The 26,236-nt window shown below is 40.5% G+C and overlaps 1 protein-coding gene and 1 long non-coding RNA gene across 4 annotated transcripts in view; one reads left to right on the forward strand and one right to left on the reverse strand.

Moving 5' to 3' along the window:
• EDRF1 (erythroid differentiation regulatory factor 1) overlaps positions 1-15,293 on the reverse strand; it is a 39,706-nt gene extending 24,413 nt beyond the window's left edge. For 2 of the 3 annotated variants that reach the window (XM_061192242.1, XM_061192233.1), the window contains exons 1-13: positions 15,061-15,293; positions 13,863-14,071; positions 11,794-11,860; positions 10,994-11,119; positions 9,769-9,893; positions 9,377-9,533; positions 6,423-6,524; positions 6,034-6,155; positions 5,214-5,325; positions 3,772-3,919; positions 3,571-3,679; positions 3,143-3,254; positions 1,162-1,422 (exon numbers count right to left, since the gene is read on the reverse strand). In XM_061192242.1, the coding sequence (XP_061048225.1) occupies positions 1,162-1,422; positions 3,143-3,254; positions 3,571-3,679; positions 3,772-3,919; positions 5,214-5,325; positions 6,034-6,155; positions 6,423-6,524; positions 9,377-9,533; positions 9,769-9,893; positions 10,994-11,119; positions 11,794-11,860; positions 13,863-14,071; positions 15,061-15,168 (1,758 nt within the window). In that variant the 5' untranslated portion in view covers positions 15,169-15,293. The remainder of the gene's footprint in view (positions 1-1,161; positions 1,423-3,142; positions 3,255-3,570; positions 3,680-3,771; positions 3,920-5,213; positions 5,326-6,033; positions 6,156-6,422; positions 6,525-9,376; positions 9,534-9,768; positions 9,894-10,993; positions 11,120-11,793; positions 11,861-13,862; positions 14,072-15,060) is intronic. The other variant, XM_061192252.1, reaches the window with a different exon arrangement.
• Positions 15,294-15,565: 272 nt separating this feature from the next.
• Positions 15,566-25,925, forward strand: LOC133092669 (uncharacterized). Its single transcript, XR_009701101.1, has 3 exons — positions 15,566-15,728; positions 22,641-22,840; positions 25,821-25,925. It is a non-coding gene; the product is annotated as an uncharacterized LOC133092669 (long non-coding RNA).
• Positions 25,926-26,236: the final 311 nt, after the last annotated feature.

Here is a 26,236-nt window from a genome sequence, read left to right on the forward strand (position 1 = left end):
AAGCACTCAGTGAGCGAGCGCTGAGGCCGGGGCTCTGGAGCCATGCTGTCTGTACTTCAAAAAGTACTGAGATAAGGCAAAGCTACCACGAAAGACATGTTTATATGAATACTATGACTGTATTTCTGAGTGCTTTCAATATTGATAGAAAGTGCTATCTCTGTAAAAAAAAAAAAAAAAAAAAAATCTGTAAGCATACCATTCTCCAAATGTAATCGCGTTCTGTTACAATGCAGTTTCCCAAATACAGGTACCTTTTACAATCAATGTTTTTGTTTATAATCAGAAACATTTTTTTACTGTACTGCGGGGTTCAAGCTGCAAGTGCACTAAAATTCAGAAAGACGGTTTATGAGAGACAGAAAAAAAGGCAGTGGGGCTAAGGTAAATGAGAGGAGAAATGAAGGAAGAGAAGGTCAGAAGGACAGGCAATGTTTTGGGGTGACACAGAGGTGTCCTCTAAAAACCTATCTGGCTATAAAATTTCCATCTGAAAGTTAAACTCAGAGCTTAAATTAAGAGATGATCTATAAATATGACAGGAAAGTAATTATAGTTTAGAAAAATGAAACATAATTACACTGTCTAGAAAAAGATGGATGGTATGACAGTCAACACAATCGACACCAACAGAAACCAAAAGGGCAGGAAGCTCTTAGGGTCTATCGGGCTGTGACCAGAGAAGAGACATGTCCAATCCAGCTGACATGGCCACAGTCACTGAAAAGTACCGTCCTGTAGCACAGGGACAATGTGCCAGATCTCTCCACATATGGATCAATGAGCCACCCATATGCTCTGATTCTACGTTCACCAAGCAACCAATACATTCAGTCTCCCAGCAACACAGCAACCGGGAAGAAGTACCGTGGTGAGCAGCCAGGGCTGCACACTGGTCACTGGAAAGGAAAATCTCCCACATAAAAATTAACATATTGATGTGGTTTACACATCAGCCCACCATAGGTTTGCATGTGGATCAGTTACCCTGGGACAATTATAAAACCAAGTTTCAGAATTCATAGAGCTAATGATTATTAGACCCGAGACCGTAAAACATTTACTGAAGTAATGCCATCTTTTGAGATGCTAACTGTATTCAATTAACAATTGTTTGTTTTTCCACTGATGAAATTTTAATACAAATTTCAATATGCTTACTCTGATTTGATGAATGGATTTGTATTTTTCTGGAACTGACAATTCTCCAACAGACTTAATTATAGCTACTGCTTTGTTATCATCTGATGGATCAGAACAGGTGCTGTAGGATCCGTTTTCATCACTGTCTGGCATCTCCTCCTCCTCTTCACTATAACTTTCATCAGAATTCTCATTTAATGGAGATTCTGAACTTTCTTCTTTTTTGGGTTCATCCAATTGGAAAAGTTCTGAAAGCATGTAATTGGCTGAAGCAATAATCTTATAAAAAGAAAAAAAATATAAGTAACTCATCAAAATTGAGCATTCTAAAGTGGAATGAATTTTACTACTGTACTAACAAATTTTAGGAGACCTGCAGACAGGCTGTTTCCACCACAGACTGTTAATACACACTGAAATGTTCCTGACTCAAAGTACCAATACTCTGAATGTACTCTGTAAAATCCTCCTGGGTTGATATGTTTATTTCCTAAAATTATTCCATTCCCAGCCCTCTCTCTTAAGAAAAAGTGGCAAATGTATTTCACTGGAGACAAGTTTTCATGCGTAAAGTGTCATAACTAAAATGTTAGCAACACATCACTCCGCATCAACCAAGAAACCAGAATTTCTCTTTACAAGCTATGAACTAATTAGTTTATCTTTAATAGGCAACTAATATGGTTCCGGGGGAAAACCTCCACTAGCTTAATGAGGGAAAAGTCCAGAAAATCTGGTTTCTCTTAAAATTAGCATTTATATATTAGCATTTATTCTACTCTACTGTTTAAGTAATTCTTTTTTTTTTTTTTTTTAATTTATTTATTTATTTATTTTTGCTGTGTTGGGTCTTCGTTTCTGTGCGAGGGCTTTCTCTAGTTGCGGCGAGCGGGGGCCACTCTTCATCGCGGTGCGCGGGCCTCTCACTATCGCGGCCTCTCTTGTTGCGGAGCACAGGCTCCAGACGCGCAGGCTCAGCAATTGTGGCTCACGGGCCCAGTTGCTCCGTGGCATGTGGGATCTTCCCAGACCAGGGCTCGAACCCGTGTCCCCTGCATTGGCAGGCAGATTCTCAACCACTGCGCCACCAGGGAAGCCCTGTTTAAGTAATTCTCAGTCTCAGACATGCAATAGTCTTAACACTATTTTTAACTTATTAACCACCATCACCTTAATCAGCAATTAGATATTTAAGCCAGAAATTGCTTTGCCATTTTTCTTCAAAAACAGTTTATCTTGGTTTGGTCTCTAGGATAATCTTTATCTCCAAACTGCATGTGGCCACAATTAAAATGAACTTGGATCTTTAAAAAAAAAAATCACAGATACTACGTATCTCTTCTGATTTAAACAGGACACAACAACTATCCTTACACTGAAACATACAGCTGTCAAATTCAGACACCTGAGGGTAATAAGGGTGGTGTAAAACCATGGGCACAGAACTGAGGTTGTTTTAAGAGATGCTTTTATATACTGAGGTACAGGATGTGGACCTTATTCATACTGACATTCATGTAAATGGATCTTTCAAGAGACTATAGTTTTCCACCTTCTAACAGTGATAATACAAAGGAAAAACAGCACTACTTTATTAAAATTATGTGAATTCTAAACTTATAGAACAGTGCTATCCAAGAGAAATGTGACCCAGACACAAAATTTAAAATTTTCTAGTGGCTACATTAAAAAAAGTAAAATCTGGTGAAATCAATTTTTAATATTACATTTGATTCAATAAACAAAATATTTCATCATGTAATGTGTACACACATGTGCGCACACACACTCTTCAAGATTCAGTGTGTATTTTACATTGAAAGCACATCTCTATTCAGATGAAGCACATTTTAAGTGCTCAAGAGCCACACGCGGTACCTGGCTACCAAACTGGATCCATCGGGCAGTTACAGACTATGAATTAGGCGGCTTTAATGTCTAGGCAACAATTCTCTATCGGAATGCCAGAATTCTTTTAGAGAGCATATGTTAATCTTACTTGAGGATGCCTGCTTTTGTCCAGCAATTTAACACAATTCAGAAGCAGGGTTCTAACAGTCCCATAGTGTTTCTTATTTTGATTCTTCTTCATCATCATGTTGCAAGCAACCCTAAAAGAAGTTCATATCAACTTTACTCCCCATTCATCATTCTCTACAAGACTCAAGTCTAGGCACGCTCTTCTTTCCTTCCAGTGGAATAAGGGCCATAAGAAACAACTAAATATTGTGTTTTATACACCTGCCCTCCCCCCTTCCCCGTTTATTTTGGAACAGTATATAGGTGTATATATACATACATACATACACTTTTTTTAAACTATGAAAATCTAAAAGGTATTTAAAACCTTGGCGTAGATAATGTGGCTATACACTTAAAAATTGTAAGTAAGGCTAATTCTTCATCTTAACTTCTTAAAGCACTCACTTATATAAGAGAATAGCCACTGGCATTGTGAATGGATTTTGGTATTTGTCTTCAGTTTCTTCACAAAGAGTAGTGAGATCATAGAGCTTCACTATATCACTGCCACTTGCTGGGAAAAACAAAAAAACCGAAAAAACCAAATAAACCTCACTTTACAGTTGCCACTCAAATCAATTACTATTCATTCAAGAATTAGCTTACCTTTAAATAGCCAATAGGTATGTCCTTCTTTGGTACAATTAGATTTCAAAAATGATAAAATATTCTGTGCAATATCTTTTATGACTTTAGTAGAAAAATTAGAGTTTTCCAAATTGGGAATCTCTTCTGTCTTTATCATTTCATACTTCTGTAAAACAGATAGAAGATAGTTTAAGAGAAAACCTACACAGCAACACTTCTCTTATTAAAAAGTGACCAAATATACAAATCCCGCAACTAGAGACCTACGCAGCATGAGAGTTTAAGGCACTGGTTTTTGGTCTTTTTTCCGCCCTGATACTCCAAAGAAATCTGACCCATCCCTGCCAGCAATGTGGTGGTTTACCACAGGAATAATCCTCAAGGGGGAGTCATCACCAGATTTTGAAGCACACACTTAGGCAGGATCTCATTTCCGTCCTAACCATGGAACAAGTCACACTGTACATTTTCTTCTATTCTACCCTAATGGTTTTCAACTGGGAAGGTGGTAAATGCAGGCAGACTTCGCCCAGTAAGCTTTCTCAAAATATGTATTTCTGGCTTTTTCTTTCCGACACTATAGTCATCTGGGCGGTGTCTCCAGTATATCCTCTTTTCCCCTTGAGCTATGGACTCTATTCTTTTACAGAAATGGAGCATGGCGCGTGCAACAGTAAGAGTAAAGGCTGCAAGGCTACTACTATCACGATTTTTAAAGCGCCTCTGTAGCTTTAGCTTGTCTTCTGCTTACACTTCCCTAAAGGCCTCTTACCATATTTTCTGAAGTACTCTAAGACTAGAAACTACAAATCAGTTGGAAAATAGACCAGATCAAAACAGAAGTGATCTCACCCTTCTCCGATCATCCAGACTCCTGTGTGCACTACACTTTGAATCCTTCACCCACTGTCTCCAATTTTTCTCTTTGCGCATTCTTATTTCCCATTAGGTTAAACCGTTCTGAGTAGTGACCAAACTTTATTGTTTTTCCTCCAACATTTCTGATGGGGACAAAGTCCCTCATAAATAGAATATGCTCAATAACAATTTGCTATATAAACTATTTACTTTTATGCAATGCTGGGGCCTTTCCTTAAAACTTTGCATAAACTGAGTAGGTATTTGTATACTGAATAAACACCTCCACTGTTTAGACACTTTCAGGTAATTACTATGGGTGCCTGGCATTAAAATTACAGTTCTCTGGCTACAAATATAGCTTTTAGTACTGTATTATGACCTGCCCACAAATTACCTGTAAAATTAGACTCCTATAACATCTAGAATTCTGATATCACCAACTCAAACGTGAAAACACTCAAATTTGAGTTTATCCATAGCTATCTTCCTTGCCAAAATACACCTTAGTATTTAAGAGCCTTAAAAACTTTAGTGAGGTACTTTCTGCTCCAATATGTATTTGAGACATTATTTTAAAAGTCACACTGTATCTATCTTACCTGTACAATTCCATTTACATGAAAACACATGACAAGCTCTGGTACATTGCATATCAAGTTGTCCAACCAATAGTCGATTCCAGTTAGCACATTAATTGGTTTGTTGTTATCCCTAAAAATACACATTTCTAGCGTTATTTGATTTAATTAAGCTGTTCCATAATCAATCATCTGAGACTTATCTCCCCCATTAAAATATTTTGATCTATTCTCCCTAGTTGGAGAATGCCATTTATGCTTTCTCTTCTGATGAGACACGCACATGTAGCTTATGTGGTGCGTTGTACTTAACATCCTTCCACAAGCTTTTCTTGGACTTCTAATGGGTGTCCATAAGAGTTTTCAGCAAGAATAGGAGGAACTGTGAGAGCGGATGACCAGGAGCCTACTGCACGCTCTTCACATAACCTGAAGTGAAAGACTGACCAGCGTGCATCACAGTGCCCAAGTCAGAATTCACACGGACTAGTACGAACACATACACCTGGAACATTAAACAAATGCTCACAATTAGTTAACAGAAAGCTGGGAGACCATCTCCTTGACTAGTTAAATAAACTACATTATATTCTCACAAGCTGTAGATTCAGACTTAAGACTAGGTCAGCACAGCAGATCTCTGACTCCACTCACTGAGGACTAGAATGAAAAGCCAGCCAGAGGGCTTTCAGCATTTGCCAAAACACTCCTTCCTTACTGCAGCCATTTCAACTGGTGGGGCAAGGAGGGAAGTGAAAAAAACTAGAAAAGGAAACGATGCTGGAATGGAGAGGTGAAAGCAGATGGAAGGCTGATTCTAAAGGGACACAAGCCTGGTTACCTGAGGCGTAGGCTGACTGCTGGATATCTGCCTCCTCCAAATATAGGCATGTTGGAGCCAACTAGCATATGTATGTCTTCAAACGTCCATAAAATATTCCGAGCAAAATCATTTTTAAGACCCTATGATTTAAAATCAAATAGAAAGATTATATAATAAACAGGAGATCAGTAATCTCCCCCCATGATCCACAGAAAGACTAGAAAAAGGAAAAGACAAGGGAGACAAGGTAAATTAAAGCCACAGAGCTATAAGATCACAGAGATGCTTAGAAAGAGATTCAGGATCAAGTGGATTTCTTCCCCTATGAATCCAATTTAGACTAGTTTTTAAGTGACGAAGTAGACTGGGGATTAGGTGTCTCACCTTGGACACCACGAAAAGCGTACCTGACTGTTCTCCCCGTCATTGAATAAAGTAGTCAGGGTTTGTTCTTTAGGTGCTGAGGCCACATGCCCCACTATGTATGAGGGTTCAAGAGGCTCACCTCCCTGTGAAAAGTGCAAGGATAAGGAGTGATTCTGCTGCCGTAATTACTTTAAAATGGCCTACTGTTAAAGAGTATCACCTAAACATTCAAAGTGTACACCTCAAATCTACTCTTGTAAATCAGGGCTAATACAAATCATTAACTCTCATCACTGGGTGACATACTTCAGCTCCTAATTATCGGTTACTATAATAAGCTAATCACATTTAGATCTTATTCAAATAACAATGAAAGATTATTTTAAGCTTTCCAAGCTTTTTTTCCTCTTTTTTTGGGTGAATCAGAATAGCACTGCTCTTTCAGCATACCCCATCCCTACTGGATTAAAAAATTCCTAAGAAACCTCAGCCATATTTTTGAGACACTGGTCATCAGAACAGCCTCCAGTTTCACATTTCCTAGTGTGTGTTTCACAGAAGTCTAGTCCCTGGGTGAAAAATTTCTAGAGTCAGGTTTGAAAAACACTGCTTACCAAGGATTTGCTTTTGGAGAGTAACAATTCTTATTACCATTAAAAAGCCCCTAAGAGGTCCTGCACTGGAAAACCTACTTCGCCTCTGTATAATCCAATGTCCTCACATTTATTTGACCTCATAACACTTTCTTATTCTTATTAGATTCTGTGGAATATATTTTGAAAACACATAGGAAGAGGAATCTCTGACATGGGTAAACGCAGTCCACCACTCAACTTTCCAACCATAAGGGCAGTTGCCATTAAAAAAACGTTACTCTAAACCAAGATGAGCGTGCATATGTGCACGCACACGTGAGCAGCTGTGTGCGCTGCTTATTCCTATGTGGGTGCTAACAGGCCTAGCACCCGCCGGCAAAGTACGTATAACTGCAAGCATGGGGGGGGATCTCCAGTGCTTCTGCTATGTCTTGTCTTCTTCTCAAAGGGTCCTTAAAGGATTTCAAACATTTATTATACTGTTTGTTTACACAGACAAGTTATCAACCCCCAAAACTGTATTTGCCAGGCAGCTGCTTTAGTGGGGGTTCGGGCTCTAGGTTATAACGTCCTCGATAAAGGTCTGGCTCCACGGCCATACCACAGAGACCTACTTAAACTCTGTTACTGCCTAACACAGGCCTCAAACTAGCCGTTTCAGCGTTGGGAGCAAGAATTCGTGAGGTGATAGCTTACGAACAAAAATAAATCTCTAAATGTTGAAATTTAAAGATTTAAATATGTTATAAAAAGTATTCTGTCAAAGATTATTTTTAGGCAGGGTAGCTCTACTTAGGAATACGCCATTGCTAAGACAACCCGACTGCTTACAGGGCCCTTCTAAATGTGTGGAATACATGGGCACACTGGAGTAATGCTGTGAGAACAGGCCTCTGAAGTCAGAAATATCAGGGTTCAAACCCTAGCTGGAACTTCATCAGCTCTGTGGCCACAGACAAACATCTACTTTTTATGAGCTTTATTTACTTATTTGTAAAATGATACCATCAACACAATACATATGCAGCTCCAAGGATGAAACAAATTTATACGCCACACGTGGAGTAAAGTACATGGCCTAAGAGGCATTAAGTAGATTCCAGTTCACTTCCTCCACATGCAGGTCTGCAGATTCTCAAAAGCCTCCAAGGTTTTTCATAGTAACCCTTAAAGGACAGATGATAAGGCTCATAAAGGAGGAAATGGGTGGTAGAACACCAGTATTTCTATTATGTGGTCTTTTTATAATGTGTGTGTTTTGAAGTCAAGGAATACTAAGTAGTTTTTTAGAAACTCCTTTAGTGAAGTACAATCACATATAGGAAAGTACATAAAACAAATAATACAGAATATAGTATAATGACTAATTAGAACACAAATTACCTATATAACCACTACCCAAGTCATGACATGGGACCCTCCTAGCACCCAGCACCCACGTCCCTTCTCATTTAGGTAACATACCCACCTCCTACACTTATCACTATATGGACATGCATGGTAATTACTCCCTTCCTTTTCCTCACAGTTTTCCCAACTTTGGAAAAAAATTAAGGTTACTACATAGTTTAATGACGCATCTCTGTCTGAAACCCTACTAAAACTAAAATCAAGTTAAAGCTATTTGTCCCCTATAACCTTGTAAGGTGTGACGATAGATAGAAACTGGACAAATGCTGAATGTTCAACGTGTGAGGATACACAGCAAGAGGAAAAACACAATTTACCAAGTTAAAGATCTTATTTTTACCTTCCTCAAGCTTGTCAATATATTTTCCTAAAAATAAACATGCACAATTTACATTTATGGAGTTATTTTATTCTTTGATAGACACAATAAGGACAACAACAAATGAACAATAAGAACCAAGAATATAAGAGACAAAAGAGGTAACAGTCTATTCTCTCTTCCTTTCTAAAAGCTTTATAACATTAATGTAGCTTAAGTCTTAACAACTTCATCTAGAAAATCTGCAGGGCTTTCAGGCCTAACAATCTGACTAAAAGTTAAGGTAGAAGATCAGTATTTAAATTACAAACAGGCCTGTGAGTCTCAATATCTGATAGGCATTTAATATTTCTACAGTTTAAATATACCGTTATCTCCTTATGACTTTAAGGAGTTAATCAGTATCGATAAACATATTGATAAGCTATCTTAAATGTGGTAAAAACTTTTAAATGCTTTTGAATTATTTCTTAAAAAACATCACATCTAGCCATTCACGACAGCCCTTGTAAATTCCATATTGAAAAACTAAAAAAAGTACTTTTTGTAACTGTGAAGACATAAATTGATGGAATATTTTTCACTCCGGTTCGTCTATTTTTATTAACAGAATAACTGATTTTGTCTCCTTAGATGAGCTTGCTGAATTAGCATCTAGGTACTAACTAACCTGGCTGGAAGCACCGGGGTCTTCAGAGACTGAAGAAGGCATTTCAAAGGGGGCGGGCCAAGAAGCCCCATCCGAATCGTTTGTCTGATCTGCGCTGGACGATTCCTGCTGTTCTGCGGCAGATGGGACAGGCTGAGCAGCTCCATCACCATTGATACTGGCCAAATCAGAAAGAAAAAATACCACACTGTTACTGAAGTTAACTTTATGTAACAGGCCACCGGTTTTTAAAAACCAGATTCTATAATCAAGCACAAATCTCGTTAAAAAAGCAATATAGGGCAAATGTCAACAAAAATAGCAGCAAAACTTAAATTACTTTTGCTGGCTTCAAATTACGTTTTAGATCAGAATTTCATTTTTCCTCTTAAGATAAACAAGTAGCCAAGTACCTGTAATACAAAAACTTCGAAAGAATAGCCTTCTGATACCAGTGTTCTTTGCTTTTTTTCTTCCTCTGCCACTTCTGATCAATAAGTCTTTGATAAAACTCTTTTAACCACGTCCAATCACCAGTCTGAATAACATAAGAAATTGATAAATAGAACAAACATAACAAACTGATAAATTAACCAAGCTTGCAGGCAAAACAATTCGTTACCTATTGCCCTCTTATAGGAAATACTTTTTTTTAAATACCGCTTCATAAACCTACACTCGTAAAACATTTACCTTTCTAGACTCAGTCCCTATCACCTCTTTTAGGAAATCTCCCGGTCTTCCTCCTCTCCTTAAGCCAGACGAGGAGAGATGACTCTTCTCTGTAACGTGTTCTTCAGTGCCTGGAATCAGTCCCACTGTGCACACTGCATTAAAATTATCTGTGTGTTTATAACCCCCAAATTATGAGCCGTTAGGAAGCAAGTACTGTGATTCTCAAGATCCTGCCCAGGGGCTAACATATGCAGACTGAACTGAACTGTGGTCTTTTCAAATGGAAAAACATTTATTTTAAACGTCAATTTAAATCACTGTAACTTACTTTCCTATATCAAAGCACTGCAGGAATATTCTTTAAAGAGTAGACTATGGGAGTGGCAAGACCATGAACTATTTGCAACCATGAACTATTTGCAATGACAAGGTAAATACAGAAGTACAGAGTAAGCTTTCAGAAACTGCAATATTATTATATTATTATACTTTACAAAATAATGGGGGGAATAGTCATTTACCACACACAGTTTGAGAAGCTCTACTTTAAGAGAACCAATTAATTCTAATATAACTATATATTCATAGGAATAATTTTTTAAACATTTTTCACATTTCCTGGCAGCCATGTTTCATGAAAATGTCTTTAATGGAGACATCAAAGGATTTTTCAAAAATTTAACCAGTCCCTTAAATTTCAGATTTTTCACAACTTTCTTCATTCACTTCACCCTTTTCCTTGCAAGAATCCTGGCTGTTGGTTTCAATGAAGTAAGTTTCTTCACCGTTCTCTTTTCTATTTTTTCTTTATTAAAGCTTTTTTTATCTTCAGTGAAACTTTTCACTTCTTGGTTGAAGTACTCAACCACGTTTCCACTTTGGCCTTTCTTTGAAACAAAATCACATTTCTAGTTCCCTTAAGTTGTTAAAATCGTGCTTTTCTTGTTATTTTTCAAGTATTACCTGAGATGATCTCATAAAGAGTTCTTGAATATCTAACTCGTCTAATAAGAGAGTCCTTCCTATGCGGTGCACTGCCATGCTCACGTGCGATTTGCTGTAGGGAATCTTCAGGAGCTTTTTTATGTTCTTGAAAAAAATCAAGAGGAAAAAACAATTTAGAAAGACCTTTGTAGTGTGATCTGGAATCTTTCAAATTTTAACTTCACTCAACTTTAAAGCATAATAAACCTTATTTCCTTAAGGTCATACAAACTGTATTTTACACAAAGAGCTACCTATAAACACATAGAAGACAGAGCTTTAGAACCAGAATCACCTACACGTTACCAGTCACCCTGTGTTAATGTAAATGACAGTCAAAGATTTATTTGTACACGATGGAATTTCATAAAGTATGTACAGGTCACACTGTTGCACTGACCCAGGCTTTTAGCATCTCAGATAAAATTGGCCAACTAAGAATCAATAGATTTTACCAGAAGTATCACAACTAATTCCCAACTAGTAACATTACATAACCCAACATTATAATTGCTATCATCAAAACTGCTATCATTAAAACACAACCATCAATACTAATATTAATTACCACTGCCACCATTTGGGGGGTTGCTCCCTCCTCTTTGAGGAAAGATGCAGTGAACAGTGTTACTTTAATACCTTTAATACCTTTAAAAAAGGTATTCAATAATCAGATAGTTGTGGCTTATTTCATCACTAATTTTTCAAGACTGCAGACAAAGCAGGTTATAAATCCCCAGCACAAACATCCCAACTACATTTGCAATAAAGACACTTACTTCAGAGTCAGAGACAACATCCACATCGTTTCCCACTGAATCAATAAAGTCGTATGCCATCCCAAAGCTGAAGGAGAAAACAAAGGCCACAAAAACCACGTTCATGGTGGTGCAGGTATTGTTTATAATAGAATACCATATTTCATCGCTTCTTGGATACACATTTTTCACATTCTAACACCTCCGAAATCAGTATGCCTATCACCATTACAGTTGGCTAGTTTTTCCTTCTTAATGGTACATAAAATAATGGGGTCACTTAACAGACATAGAAAACAGACTTGTGGTTCCCATGGGGGAGGGGGGTGGGGGAGGAATAGATTGGGAGTTTGGGATTAGCAGATGCAAACTATTATATATAGAATGGATAAACAACAAGGTCCTACTGTAGAGCACAGGAACTATATTCAATATCCTGTGATAAGCCACAATGAAAAAGAATATGTACGTATGTGTGTGTATGTGTGTGTGTGTGTATATATATATATATAAAACTGAATCACTCTCCTGTACACCAGAAACTAACACAACATTGTAAATCAACTATAGTTCAAGAAAAAATAAATTAAAAAAAATTAAAATAATGGGGTGACTTAAAAATCAATGCATCTTGGATTTTATAAAAGATAGTAATAACAGAATAGTAATAGAAGCAATTAATAGTAAATATTTAGAATAAAAACAATTAACAATTATTTTTATTTTTGTAGTCATGAAGTCTAAAAAATATCCAATAGAAAACAGTCAGTTTGAGTTATTATTCTTTTTAGGTGGGGAGATGAGAAAAATAGCAACAGAAACATTTATCAGAATTTTAGTCTCTGGGATTATGTTCCCAGTGAAATACACTACTACCCTTTTAAAAAATATATGAGAAAAAAATGCACATGAAGCCAATTCAACCAGAGAGAGAAAAAACAGCTAACTGAGCACCCAACTTGTGCCAGGTACCACATGAGGCACATCTATAATCTGCAAGCCTGAAAGGCAGCTGATGTCACCATTTTTCAGTTAGTAGGTGGCAGAGAGTCAAGATACTTACTTAGGACTGCCTCACTTCAAAGCATGCTGATGATTTACCATGTGGTCTAGGCAAGTTACTTAACCTTTCCAAGCTTCAGTTTTCCGCAGGAAAGTTAGTAAACAGTACCAAACTCAAAGGGTTGTTGTGAGAATGAAATGAGATAAACATATAAAGTACTCAGCACAGTGTCTGTACACAGTCAATATAATTATCATTTAAATCACCTTATAACATTTAATTCTCTTGACCTATAATTTATTAAGCCATTCTTCTAAAAAAAGATATGCAGACTATTTCCAATTTTTTTTTTGCTAGTATAAATAGTGCTACAAACAAGCAACATTTTACAAATATAACTTTTACCTTCTGAGTCATTAGGATAATTTCTAAACTACTGGCACATAAGGTACTAATGTATTTATGGCTCTTGCTATATGTTATGCAGAAATATTTTAGGTTCAATCGCTGAGAGGAAAAAAGAGAACCCCATACATTAAATGGTCTACAAGAATATGGACATCAGTACATTTTTCTGTGTAAGACCCAGGCCACTCTCTCAACTTTAAATACCACCAGCAAGTGTCAAAGTCAAGGGTGTACATCACTCGACATGCTGTGTTTTTACATCACTGCTTTTTCAGCCCAGAAAATCCACCACCACTTAATGAAAAATTCCACAGGACAGGTTAGGCAGTGTTAAGGGTTTTCCTCATCATGTGCCACCCTGATTCTCTGCATTCACGTATTCAAAAGGTATGTTAATTGGCTAAAATTAAAACAGCTGATGGAATTTTAGTGGTCAAAACTCATCTTTGTTAATAACATGATGCAGACTTGAAAGAAGCATATACGATTGATATCTTCATATTTTAACAGAGTCCTATTATCAGGGGGAAAAAGGACATTGAAAGTCAAATATAATCTTTTACCAAAGCGAAATCTTGGCACGTTGATGAGCATTACAAATTAAACTGAACAGCAAGTATTAAGAGTTTTAAGGTGGAGGGTTGAGGGACAGGTAAAAATGCCATCAGTTAATATTTACCTTGAAAATGGTTTGCTTTTCCTACTGTTGCCAAGAATGGTAGTTCCTGCTGGTCCTAGCTTGGCACTCTCTCGTAACCAGTTGGCAGGTGGGAGTTTCAAGTCTGTTTTCTCTTGGAGGCGTGCAAATGCTGTCCGAGGAGGGGCAGAAGAGTATTTCACCACAGCGCGGCTCTTCACTTCATTGCCTCCAAGAAATAAAGCTGATCCCTGATTAAAATATTAAATGAAATTTTAACGTACACTACTAGGAATAAAAAAACCCCACCTTAATAATAATAATAAAAACCCTACCACATCAGGCTTACAAGAACATATACTACATGTTACTAACAGCAGTTAATAAATGTGAGCGTAAATGTGTACCATTTACTTAGCTCTTTTTCACATAATTTCAAAGAAAAAAAGGTGAGTCAAGGAGTGTGATGGGTACGGTTATTAGCTAGGAAACAGGCCAACCAAACTATCTTTTAAAACATTCATAAGAAAGTGTAGAAGCAGAAACCAAGGAGTCAAGAGTAGCACGTTAACTAAATGCAAAATTTAATAAAACCTCTGTTCAATGTTAAAGATGTATTTCAATTTCAATAATATACATCATTTAGAAAGTAGTTTGTGGTGAGGCATCTGGGCCTTTTTTGTTTTTAAGTAAGTGTTTAGCAACTGATTAGTCAGTTTACGACACAAATACTCTGAATGTCTAACTTCATAGCAAGTCCCTGGGGGGTGCGCACAGATTTCACTTGCACACCCCCAGGAAAGCTCAGGGTCTAAGTTAACTCTTCCAACCTTCCTTCACGCAGCCCCGCTTCGGCCTGGCAAACACTTTGCGCCCTTCTAGCATTAATTAGCTCAGTGCCATCTCGGTGAGCTCGCTCTCTTCTCCCTTCAGCTCTGCAAGGCTGTGCCGACTTGGGAACCACATATTTACACGTACGCTCCTTGAGAGCGGAGGTCGTGTCTAACTCACCTGTCGGTTATCATTGACTGGGAAGCCAGGACTGCTTTTGATACGAATGACCTGCAAGTAAATGCCTGAGTACTCACCGACAGGCACACGGACTTCCACTCCGTTTGGGGGGCCGTCGGGTAGGCGTGGAGAAGGCGCCGGAAGCCGCCAGGAACCGTGACATCCCTCCCGGGCCAAGCGGGCCCGCAGCCCACGGAGCCCTGCAGGTCCCGCCCCACCGCGGACTCACCTGTGCAGGAGGTTCCTCGGACTCTCCTTGGGACAAGAGGCTGAGCCCTCCCCGAGCAGAGGTCCCGGCCGGCGGAGCCTCGGTCCCGACCTCCTTAGAGTCCCCCATCACCTCGGTCCAGGTGAGGCGAGGCGAGGCGAGGCGAGGCGAGGCGAGGCGAGGCGAGGCAAGCTCGACCCGAGAAGCCGTCACAGGTTGCCGGGCCCAGAAGCGCCGGGGCCCAGCAGAGCAGGCGCCAGATACGCCCCGCACTTCCGGCCTCTGACAGGAAGAACTGGCGCGGACGCGTTCAAATCTCGCGACTTTTGCTCGAGGCCCGGCCCCGCCTCCCCCGGTAGATACCAGCTTCGCGGCGGGGGCGGGAACTGTCGTGCGCCGATGTCTGTCAGAGTCTCTGCGGGAAACTACCTCTCGCGTTATCTGACTCCCAGGCTCCACCCCTTGCACGCCGGTCTTTGTTGGCCAACAGTCCTCGGGACTTGGGCTTTGGGCGGAGTCAAAGTCTTCGAGGTCCTCTCTGCGTGGGCGGGGAAGAGCGGCTGCAGGTGTAATCAGCGGCTCCCGTCACGTAAAGTAGTGAAGTGTCAGCACTCTTCCCGCCCCAGCTTTCAGTGCCCCCTCGCTTTGCAGTCGGGCTCACAGGCCCAGGAAGGGAAAGACATGCCCAGGTGAGGGGCCGTCCAGACTCAAGCCAGCCGGGCCTCGGCGTCCGGTCCGCTCATCGCAGTGCGTGCATGGGCCTCGCGGTCCGGAGTGTAGGAGCGGCGGGGCTCCGCGGGGAGAGGAGGCCCTCCGCCTTTGCTGAAGGGATGGATTTCAGAGGAGACGGCACCCCCAGAGGCGCAGAGTTTGCTGCTTAGTGACGCCTGGAGCATCTACGGAGAGCCCCGTATTTGTCGGGCCCCAGGGAACTAGCAGAGGGCATTTCGGTGGTCCAGGGACTTCTCGAGCGTTAAAGGGCTCAGGAAACACATGGGGATCTAGTTGACATGCAGATTTTGATTCAGTTGGTCTGAGAGGGGCCTGAGATTCTGCATCTCTACCAGACCCCCAGGAGATGATGCCAGTGCTTTGAGTAGCAAAGAGGTAGAGAAATAGCCAAGGCCGGTTTAAAGCTTCGAAGGTGCTAGGCTGTCGTATCCTCTGAGCCGAAACCCAGTATCGTATCGTTACATGCAGCCACAGCCTTCATAAAACTGTTTTGTTTTGCAGTAAAATATTGAAAGTTTCTTGAAAAATTAGTTTTGCCTTTGCAATTATTTGGCTGTCTCAATTTGTAATTTACATCAGGTGCTGATAATACACTAATTATCTGCAGATTTAGAAGTCCTTGTAACTGTTGGCAAACTCAATTTACAAGTTGTTTTCAATTGTAACAAAACATTTTTATGATTTATATTTAACAGTGAATTTAATACCATAGTATATTTTGTAGAACTTAAATCAACATGTATTGGTTTTGATATCTGTAATTTTCTGTTTATATTTTGCAGTCAATTCTTTTTTCGTTTTTTGCAAGTAACACATTGTTATTTTACATTATAGTAAAAAGTTGAACACAACTTAAAGGTCTAAGGACATTAGGAGGATGGTTAAGTCTACTTTTGGTACATAATACCATTAACTTGTGCAACTATTATCAGTAAATTGTTTTTCAAGAATATTCAAGAACATTTAAATTGCACATTGTATGGTACTATAAGTGTACCTGTACTGTAAGATCGTGCGCGATGTTGTGATTTAAAAAAAAATTTAAAGCAAACCTATGATAAGACCTTAATTTCACAAACATGTTTATTTCTGTGTCAATGTCCATAAAAACATATCTCTACAGGGTAAAATGAAATGATTTAAAATTTATTCTTTAAAGCTTCATTTTCCTATTTTTCTTTCTGATTATGCATTTTATAGTAAAATGTCATTTTATTAAGCTTTTATACATATATAGTTTAGCTTCTAATGATCTTTGAATTCTGTTGTTTTATTGTATAATTCTGTGTTTGCAAGAAGGGATTTCCTGACGTAGCAGTGATTCTTTCTTCAGGACTCACATATAGTGCAGGCCGCTTGAGAAGTAAGTGCCTGAACCCTTGTTGATAATGCTTAGGGAGCAAAAGTGCTTTAAACAGCCTGTGAAAAGGCAGCGAGAAGAATGAAACACAGAGAGCCAGGAACGCAGCACAGAAAAAGAGAGGTCAGCGGCAGAGGGGACCATGAGAGCGGGCGTTGGGCTGGGGGAACCAGGGACGCCCAGGAACTGTTTGTGGAAGGAAACCTGAGGAGGGACCAGGTATCCTGGGGCCTCTCACAGGGCAGGACTAGAGAGATTTAGGTAGTGAAGGAGGATGATCCCTGATGGCAGGAGAAACTGAGCACATCTGAATTACACAAAGTTGACACATTCTTCTAGCTCTAAGTGCTTATTAATTTTTTTCTTTTCCTTCTTCAAAAATGTTTATGTGCTCTGGGTTTAAGTTAATATCATTGTTTTTAATGTCTGTGATTGAAATATAATGTGGGAAAACATGGGTCATTACTTCCAGAACTTCACATTTTAAGACACTTATTTATGTTCATTTTTATATTTTCCCAGTGTCTGCTTTCCCCTCCTTCCCTGCCCCCCAGCTCCCAGCCCCCGTCAAGGTGTACTTCATCATCTGTGGCCTGCTCTGCCCTCCAGGGGCAGTTATCCTGGATTTTGTAACCAATCAGTGCTCTCATGTGTTTACCTGTCTCCCCAGTGCCTGATGCCATCACCACTAAAGAGATGTTTGCTGAATGAATGAACTGCTTATAGTTTGCTGCTTCAACAAGTTGTCCCATAACCTGTGTCTGCTGGTGCTTTTCCTTTGCCTAGAATACCTTTCCCTTCCTCACCTGGCTCATTCCTAAAGACTCATCCGTCACAGGTATCATCCCTCAAAAGTCTCTCCTGACACCTCCCTCTCCTTACCCCACAGAGTCGCTTTCTTTGTTCCCAAAACTTGTATGTAGCTTTTTCCTGCACTTGCCCCCTTATAGAAAAATTACTTGCTTGTATCTACCTCCCTTGCTGACTGTGAGCTCCTCAAGGGCTAATGTTCTGTCTGATCATCTGTTTTACCAACGCCAGAGCAGCACCAGCCCACAGAACTGTTTTAGCCCTTAGGCTAATGCAGGTAAAATGACTGGTGCCAACAGGCTTTTAAAATGCTTTTCAAAATGTTCGAGACATAAAAACTATGTTGTTGGCTCCAAGATATACATATTTTTAATCTTGCAGAATGAAAGCTAAAATGTTTAATGAAGTAGCTACAAAATTCGCAGTGTCAATGTCATTAATTATTAAAGTTAGTATTCACACAGTTTGTTCCATTCTAAAACAATTTGTATGTTAGATTTTCTCTGCTTACAAAAATCCTCCCAGCACCCAAGATGATTTCAGAGAAATGCCAATCAAAAATTCATTTAGTTACTCGTAGCACACAGTACTTTCCAAAGCAAAATGAGAAATCTTTTCTAAAACTTTTACAGTTGCATGTAAGGCAGATATGCTTAGGGCCCTTGGAATTCCCGAGCAGCCCCGCCTGCAGAGAGGGAAACTTCAGGGAGCGCTTAGACTGAGGCTTGGGCCCTTCGGTCTGTTTGCCACCGTCCCCTCCATGACCTAGTGTCTTATACCTACTCAGCCTCGCTTGTGTACTTTGTCTGCTGGTCACTGAAAGTCCCTGGTTTTCTGATTCCTGGTCCTGGACTTTGAGCTGGAAGAGAGATTTGAGATTATCTGAGCCAATCCTGTCCCTCTTTAGATGAGAGCAGTGCAGTCCAGAAAGGAGGATAGAATTGACCCGTTGAATATCGTGCAAAGGTAGTTTAAATAGCAAAGGCAGGACTGGTACCCAGGTCCCGGAGTACTAGTTAGTACACTTAGTCTTTAAAACAGTCAAATTGCAAACACTGGCCAGTGGAACTTTAATTTGCTTCCGAATCACCTGAGGAACTTGTTAAGCGAGCAAATCCTCTAACCACCTCCAGATGCTAAGTCAGTATTCCTAGGCCAGTGCTGGGGAATCTGCGTTTTTAGTGAGTTACTAGTGTCTGACCACCTTGGCCTGCAGACCACAACTTAGAACAGTGATCTGCAAGGATTATCCCCTGGGGTGCAGGAAGAACTGTGGCTTCTGTTTTGTTTTGTTTTTTAATCTGGAAAGTAAAGGCAAAATTAAGCCTTACTAATGCTTAACATACAGGTTGACACAGGTGCCCTTCCTTGGGCCATGGTCAGCTGGTGTATCAGTCCAGTATGATTGGGTTATGCAGCCAAAACAAATGATTCCCAGATGTCAGTGACTTAAACTAGGGATGCCAAGTAAAATAAATAAATTTAAGATAAACAGAAAAAATTGGGGGTAAGAATTTCCAAATATTTAGTAGCAGTATGTCACATGTGACATTTGGGACAGACTTTCACTGGTCCAGGTAATTTTTACTCCAGAACCCAGGTTGATGAAGCAACCTGCATCTGGAACTAGTAGGGGTGGTGGGGCAACAAAGAGATTGGTGAACCGTAAACTAGCTCCTAAAGCTCCTGCTCAGAAGTGACAAACACACTGCCTCTCACTTTTTTTGGCCAAAATGATACACATGGCCAAGCTTAGCATCCAGGTGGTGGTGAAGACTAATGGTCCCCTAAGGAAGGACATTGGGTGTCTGTGGACCATTATGCGGTCTACCACGGCATATGGTGGCTTGGGTGGGCCACAGAATGCCATCCACAGGGTAAAATATGATGACAAAACAAGACTTTTAGGGACTTCACTGGCGGTCCAGTGATTAAGACTTTGCCTTCCAACGCAGGGGGTGCAAGTTCAATACCTGGTTGGGGAGCTAAGATCCCACGTGCCTCACAGCCAAAAAAACCAAAATGTAAGACAGAAGCAATATTGTAACATTCAATAAAGACTTAAAAAAAAAAAAAGACCTTTAGAAGAATCTTTTCAGAGTTTTGTAATAAGATGAGGGGTGACCTTGAAAATCTCATGTACCACACAGATCACAGATCATCTTGTGACAAAGCACTTGAAAGAATTGTCAAGCTTAAAAAATGAGTTACTATATTTTGTTTTACAGAAAGTATTCCACATTTCCTCATCTTTTCTGTGATGACAAGTAGCTGTCATTAGGATGGTGTAGGAGAGAGTTTCACAAAAATAAACAGACTTAATCTGTTCCTTCATGATAACGGTGATGTTTTTAACAATGAGTGAGAAACTCATTGGTTTTCAAAAGAATTGAATCCTTCTCTTCCCAGGAGAGAGCAGTTTTGAAAATAGAGGTTTGCAGATCTTTCCAGTGTTACATGATTTTGTTGCTAAAAATGACATGTATCGCTTGTATAAAAAAAAAAAAGACAAATATCCACACAAAACTTAGAAACTGAAATTTCTCACCTCTTTATAAATTTATTTATTTATTTTTGGCTGCATTGGGTCTTCGTTGCTGCGTGTGGGCTTTCTCTAGTTGCAGCAAGCGGGGGCTGCTCTTCGTTGGGGTGTGCAGGCTTCTCATTCTGCTGGCTTCTCTTGTTGTGGAGCACGGGCTCTAGTCGCACGGGCTTCAGTAGTTGTGACACGCGGGCTCTATGGCGCAGGCTCAGTAGTTGTGGCGCATGGGTTTAGTTGCTCCGCGGCATGTGGGATCTTCCCAGGCCAGGGCTCGAACCCGTGTCCCCTGCATTGGCAGGCGGATTCTTAACCACTGCGCCACCAGGAGATCTCCCAGATGGAGAGTTTTTGGATCCACATCGTAATTGTTTTCTTTGATACTGCTAGTTGGCCTACTCAGAACGCCCAGACTGATCTCTTTGTCAGCCTCCAACTGATTTGTTTACCCCCAAAATGTGCGTGTAAGATTCACCATTCCCAGCTGCCAGCAGGGTTTTTTCTCTCCTCTATTTTATACATCCTGTTTTTAATTGTGTTCCATGACAACAGTCAATTGACCTTTCTTCCTCATGTACAAGTAAATGAATTGCATGTAAAACAACTAGCTAAGCATCTCTGAATTATTCCTTGACACCATTTAATTGGTTTGTAAAAGGAGGATTGGTGGACTTCAGAGGAGATGGAAATTTAGCCAAATTTCATTTAAAACCTTTGCATGATTTGTGGAAACAATTGAAATGAGCAGTTTGACTTGGTAAGCGGTGTGATTCTTCCTAGTTAGTTTACTTATCTTTTGAGATATTTTAAGCAATGACAGCCATTAAAACCAAGTTTTAAAATAAACGGAACTTAGAAGCACACTTCAAATTGTTACATCACAGAGTTTTCAGCCAAGAGTCACAAAAATAAACCTGTTTGACCACTTTACTCTCTTTAAAAAAATGCTAGCGAGAGCAGAACTAGTTTGCAATCAATAAATAAAATTAAAATATTTAAAATATTGTTTTAGACTTTAAACATTTTCTACTTTTGTGTTTTTATGCTAATGTATTACTGCTAGTATATTATTTACAAATAAATTAAGATGCATATATTGGGGCTACAGGTTCAGAATTTTTTTCAGCTAATAATAGTATATGATAAGAGTTTATAGACCACTGCTTTTAGAACCAAAAACCACATGCTAGCTACTCTTTAGGTCAAGAACAGTTAGTAAATTAATAATCTGTATTTTCCTTTACACTTTAATTTGACCAGAGTAGAAAAATTTTAGAGTATAAGATAATGCAAACCTTGATGTGCAATTTACCAGTGTAATAGCAAGGAACACTCAGTTACAATTACAGGATACCTTACATAGTTATTCTTGATAATTATTTAATTGTTGTTCTGTAGACTAATAACATTTAAGCAAAATACTTGAAACTATTTGGAAATCATTTCGACTGCATTTGAACTCAATGCAGATACTTTTCTAGATACACGATGAACTCAAATTCTTTTGCAAGCTATTAACCTTGACTTTCAGAATCCAACACAGGTGATCGTAGGGGGAGGTTGTCTCTGCTGGGTGTTACTTTCCCAGCAGAAACGTCCTTAGAGTCTTTGTGAGTTTTATCCTCCGAAGCTGATTATTACCCTAAACGAATCTTAGCCACAGTTCCAAACTCACTAACGACTGCTCTCCAGGCACCTCATTGGTGGCTGGAGCACTAGTGGTGATTCATGATGGGCACGCACCTTAGGCTGAGGGTGAGAAGGAAAGAATTCTCAAATGAACCTTCAAATCAATCCCTCAGGCAGGCCTCTGCCTTTCCAGTTAAGGGCTTGGCCTTTGCAGACCCTAATGAATCATTTAGCCATTAAGCATTTCCAAGGAAGCTTCCAGTGGAGAGAACAAAAGGAAGGCATCACTTAGTGCAAAAGTGTCCGGTGTCAGAACTGGACCTTTTCACTAAACATTTCTATATTTGTCTTCCTGTGGGCATTGAAGAGATCTATTTTACCTTGTCAGTGTAATGCAGTCACAAGGCTGCACCCAGGAATGGAATCCACTGCAGGAGCATGTTGGACAGAATGGTAACTACTGGATGGACCACGAGTGTTATCCACATATGACAATTTTTTACATATTTATTTACATTTTGTTTTCTCCAGGAAATGAAGCCAGAATCCACAGATGTCATTATCCATCTGCATGCTTTTGTTTACTACCCAGAAGGCAAGAATATTGCATTTTAAAAGTGTCCGGACTTTTGTTCTTTCTTACCACAAATGACTTGAGAAGATCTGACCATTCACAGTTACCCTGAGTGGAAGTGCCAAAGACTTGCTTCTTGGAGCGCTTTGAGATTCAGGTACAAAAGGCATTTTATAAGCACAGGGTGAAAAAGCATCATTTATATTCATTTGCTGCTGTGGCATTTCTCTCTGGAATCTTCCTCGTGTCTGTCAACATTGCGCAAAAGGACTGGCCTCATCTACATTACAAATATCTCTCCTTTAATGGTCTGGAAGTAGGAAAGGGACTGCATAAGAGTGAGCTCTTATGTTGGAGGGTCTCCTGCTTGTTTATCCCTAAAACTGGTTGGACGTGATGGCTGTGGATGTCATGAATTGTTTTGGAAAGACCTCAGTATGAAATCAATACAGTGCTTTGTGCATCTTGGCTGCAGTGAATGTGTATTATCTGACTTCAGTGACTCGTGGGAGAATCACAGCCATAGGGAAGAGCTTCTGAGGGGTCATTTAGAATGGAGCCATTCTGGGCGGAGGGTGGTCAGTTCTCTACTAGCTTCCGGAGTGGAGAAATTTCCACCATGATGGCTCCTTTGACCTGTGGCAGATCCTTTCTTGCAGGGGCCCTGCTTGGTATGATTTAAGAAGCATCAAGGACTTTCTGCCCCAGAAGATCTCAGTGTGTGACATCACACACATGGATGAGGGTTTGCCAACTGTATTAGTTAAAGTAGAGCCTGGCTTGGAGGGGCTCCCATGCCCCTCTGGGAATGTTCTAGAACATGGGGCATTACCCAAGAGACAGAGCCTGGGATGGTGTTACTCAGGTCAAAGGTCTGAGCGTGGGGGGCCATATAAATGAGTGGTGGGGCGATGTGTATAGATGCAGGAGGAGAGGTGCTTGGAGAGCAGGAGTGCTGCTACCAGGAGAGATGGTTCCCAAAGGGAGAGACCCAAATGCCAAGCCCTTCTCTTTTTCCTCTGCCCAGGGTCCCTTCTGAATCTGCAAATCAGCTTCTGCTTCTCCTCCTCCTTTGCCTTCTTCCTCAAATCTTTTCATCACAAAAATTTCAAATATATACCTAAGCAGAGAGAACAGTAAAATGAACCCCCATGTACCCATCACCATTATCCACCTTGAAAAATGACCAACACCATCCAATCTCCTTCCACACACCCTCCCCTTCCTCAGATGATTATTGAAATTAGCTCATACTTTTTTTTTCTTAATAAATTTATTTGTTTATTTTTGGCTGCGTTGGGTCTTTGTTGCTGTGCGCTGGCTTTCTCTAGTTGCGGTGAGCCGGAGCTACTCTTCGTTGTGGTGCACAGGCTTCTCATTGCGATGGCCTCTCGTTGCAGAGCATGGGCTCTAGGTGCACAGGGTTCAGTAGTTGTGGCACATGGGCTCAGTAGTTGTGGCTCGTGGTCTCTAGAGCACAGGCTCAGTAGTCGTGGCACACAGGCCTAGTTGCTCCGTGGGATGTGGGATCTTCCCGGACCAGGGCTTGAACCCATGTCCCCTGCATTGGCAGGCAGATTCTTAACCACTGCGCCACCAGGGAAGCCCTCCTTAATTATTTTTAATTTAATTTAATGCTCCCTGTTGCATTTTTCTGGCCATTTTCTTCTGTCAATCACTGTCTTAAGTCAGTCTCCTGGATTGGCTATGAAAAGACACCTTTCTCAAGGGAGCCCTAGGCAGACACATTTCTCGAGGGAGAAATGTTGAGACTGGCCAAACGACGTAGGCTTAATTCAGTTCCACCCGACAGACAGGCGTCTAGTCCTAGGCACAGCGCTGGGTTAAGGATGTCGGCAGAACAGAGTTCCTAACCTCAGAGGCACATGATCTAGTTCTGGGAAGAGGACAAGGGCTGTAGCAAGTAGTCAGCAATAGAAGGCGGATGTAACCACTGAGGAAGGGAAAAGACCAGGTGTGGGGGACATTCCAGGTTGAGATAGACACACTGGGCTGGGAGGGGTGAGGGTTCAGGGAGGTCAGCAAGGGCTGTGGAGCCTGAGGTGTTGAGGAGGGACTTGGAGGGTTGAGTGTGGGGTGGGACAGTGAAGGAAAAACACTTGCCAAAACGTGGAGGTGGGAATAGCTGAGGGAGTTGTGGTAGTCCCCCAGTTGGCTGGAACACAAGGTGCAAGGGGCTTGGTGGGAGGAATGGGGGAAGGAGGGGTGGCGGGTGGAGGAGGGCAATTGGTTCTTCTTAGGTTAAGAACTAGATAATACTTATTTCTAAGTAAGGAAAACCAAAACTGGATTTTTAGGGCATGGCTATGAAAAACATACTGCAGACCACACTTAGGAAACCGGAAGAAATCAAGGTGGGCTTAATGGAAGTTAGGCAGCAGGGGTGGTATAAGAAAACTCAGGTAGCTGCCTGAAATAAAGTGGACCCAGCTTCCACTAGCCAGGCGATGCATTTTTTAAACCTATAAATGAGGCTTATTGTGATTCCCCACTATATAAAATGTAAGTATAACTGTAGTCTTTTGCTGCTGAGTTCTGAGAAAATATGGTTTTTTTGTCTCTGCCAGTGAAATAAATACATGGACAGAAAATTCCTAGCATTGCTTCCATGTAAGGGAGGGCAAAGAAGATGGTGAGCTTTGGCAAAACGTTCATGTTTTGTAAATGAAACAGAACAGTAACTTGATTTTTCAAAAGAATAAGGTTTTCATTACAAATGTGGGCCCGTTTATGTTGGAAAATTCAAACGTAGCAAAACGCAAAAAGGCAAGAAAATGTATCGTCCCACTATCCAAAGAACATAATTTTTAATGTTTTTGTGTCATATGACGATTTTGGAACATGTTTTCGATACTGAATGACTTTAGTAATTCACCCCGCCCCCCTCCCCACCCCATTCATTGTGCTTATCGAGTTTTGGCATTAATATTTCTATCTCTGTTGACTTTAAGAGTCAATCCTCCTTTGAGCTCAGATTGCAGATGGGATACAGGGGATCATCTCGATATTGAATGAGAGAGAAAGTTTATTCTCAGATATGCATGAAACCAGCCCTGTGCTTGTTTTTTGATTTTTGTTTTGTTTTTCATTTGTTTTGTTTGCTTTTTTTTTTGCAGGGCCTGGGGAAGACTGTAAATGGAGTCTGCAGAGCATATGGCTAATTATCTAAGTTATATATTAAGCCAACAAATTATTAAATAAAATATGTCCTCTCCTCCTTCCTTGGCTAGTACACCTTCATCACAGCCACCCCTTGGAGACTATTAAAATGTTCTATCCTCTGACCCTTCTAACAGGTGCCCCCTGGCCACCCCTTGGGCATAGGGGTACAAACACCAGGTCCTCTGGGGGTCAGTCCTTGGAAGCACACTGTGTGGGCCCCGAAGCAGGCTTGGAGCCATTAGGGCAGGCTCTCAGGAGCTCTAGGTGGGCCTGTCTCCCTGTATGTTGCAGGGGAGTTAGGGCAGGGGTGGCCAGAGGAAAGCCAGAGCAGGCGCCCCTCTGACTCTGATTTGAGTGAATTATTCCATGT

The sequence above is a fragment of the Eubalaena glacialis genome, chromosome 1 (genome assembly GCF_028564815.1).
Source record: "Eubalaena glacialis isolate mEubGla1 chromosome 1, mEubGla1.1.hap2.+ XY, whole genome shotgun sequence".
Lineage (NCBI taxonomy): Eukaryota > Metazoa > Chordata > Mammalia > Artiodactyla > Balaenidae > Eubalaena > Eubalaena glacialis.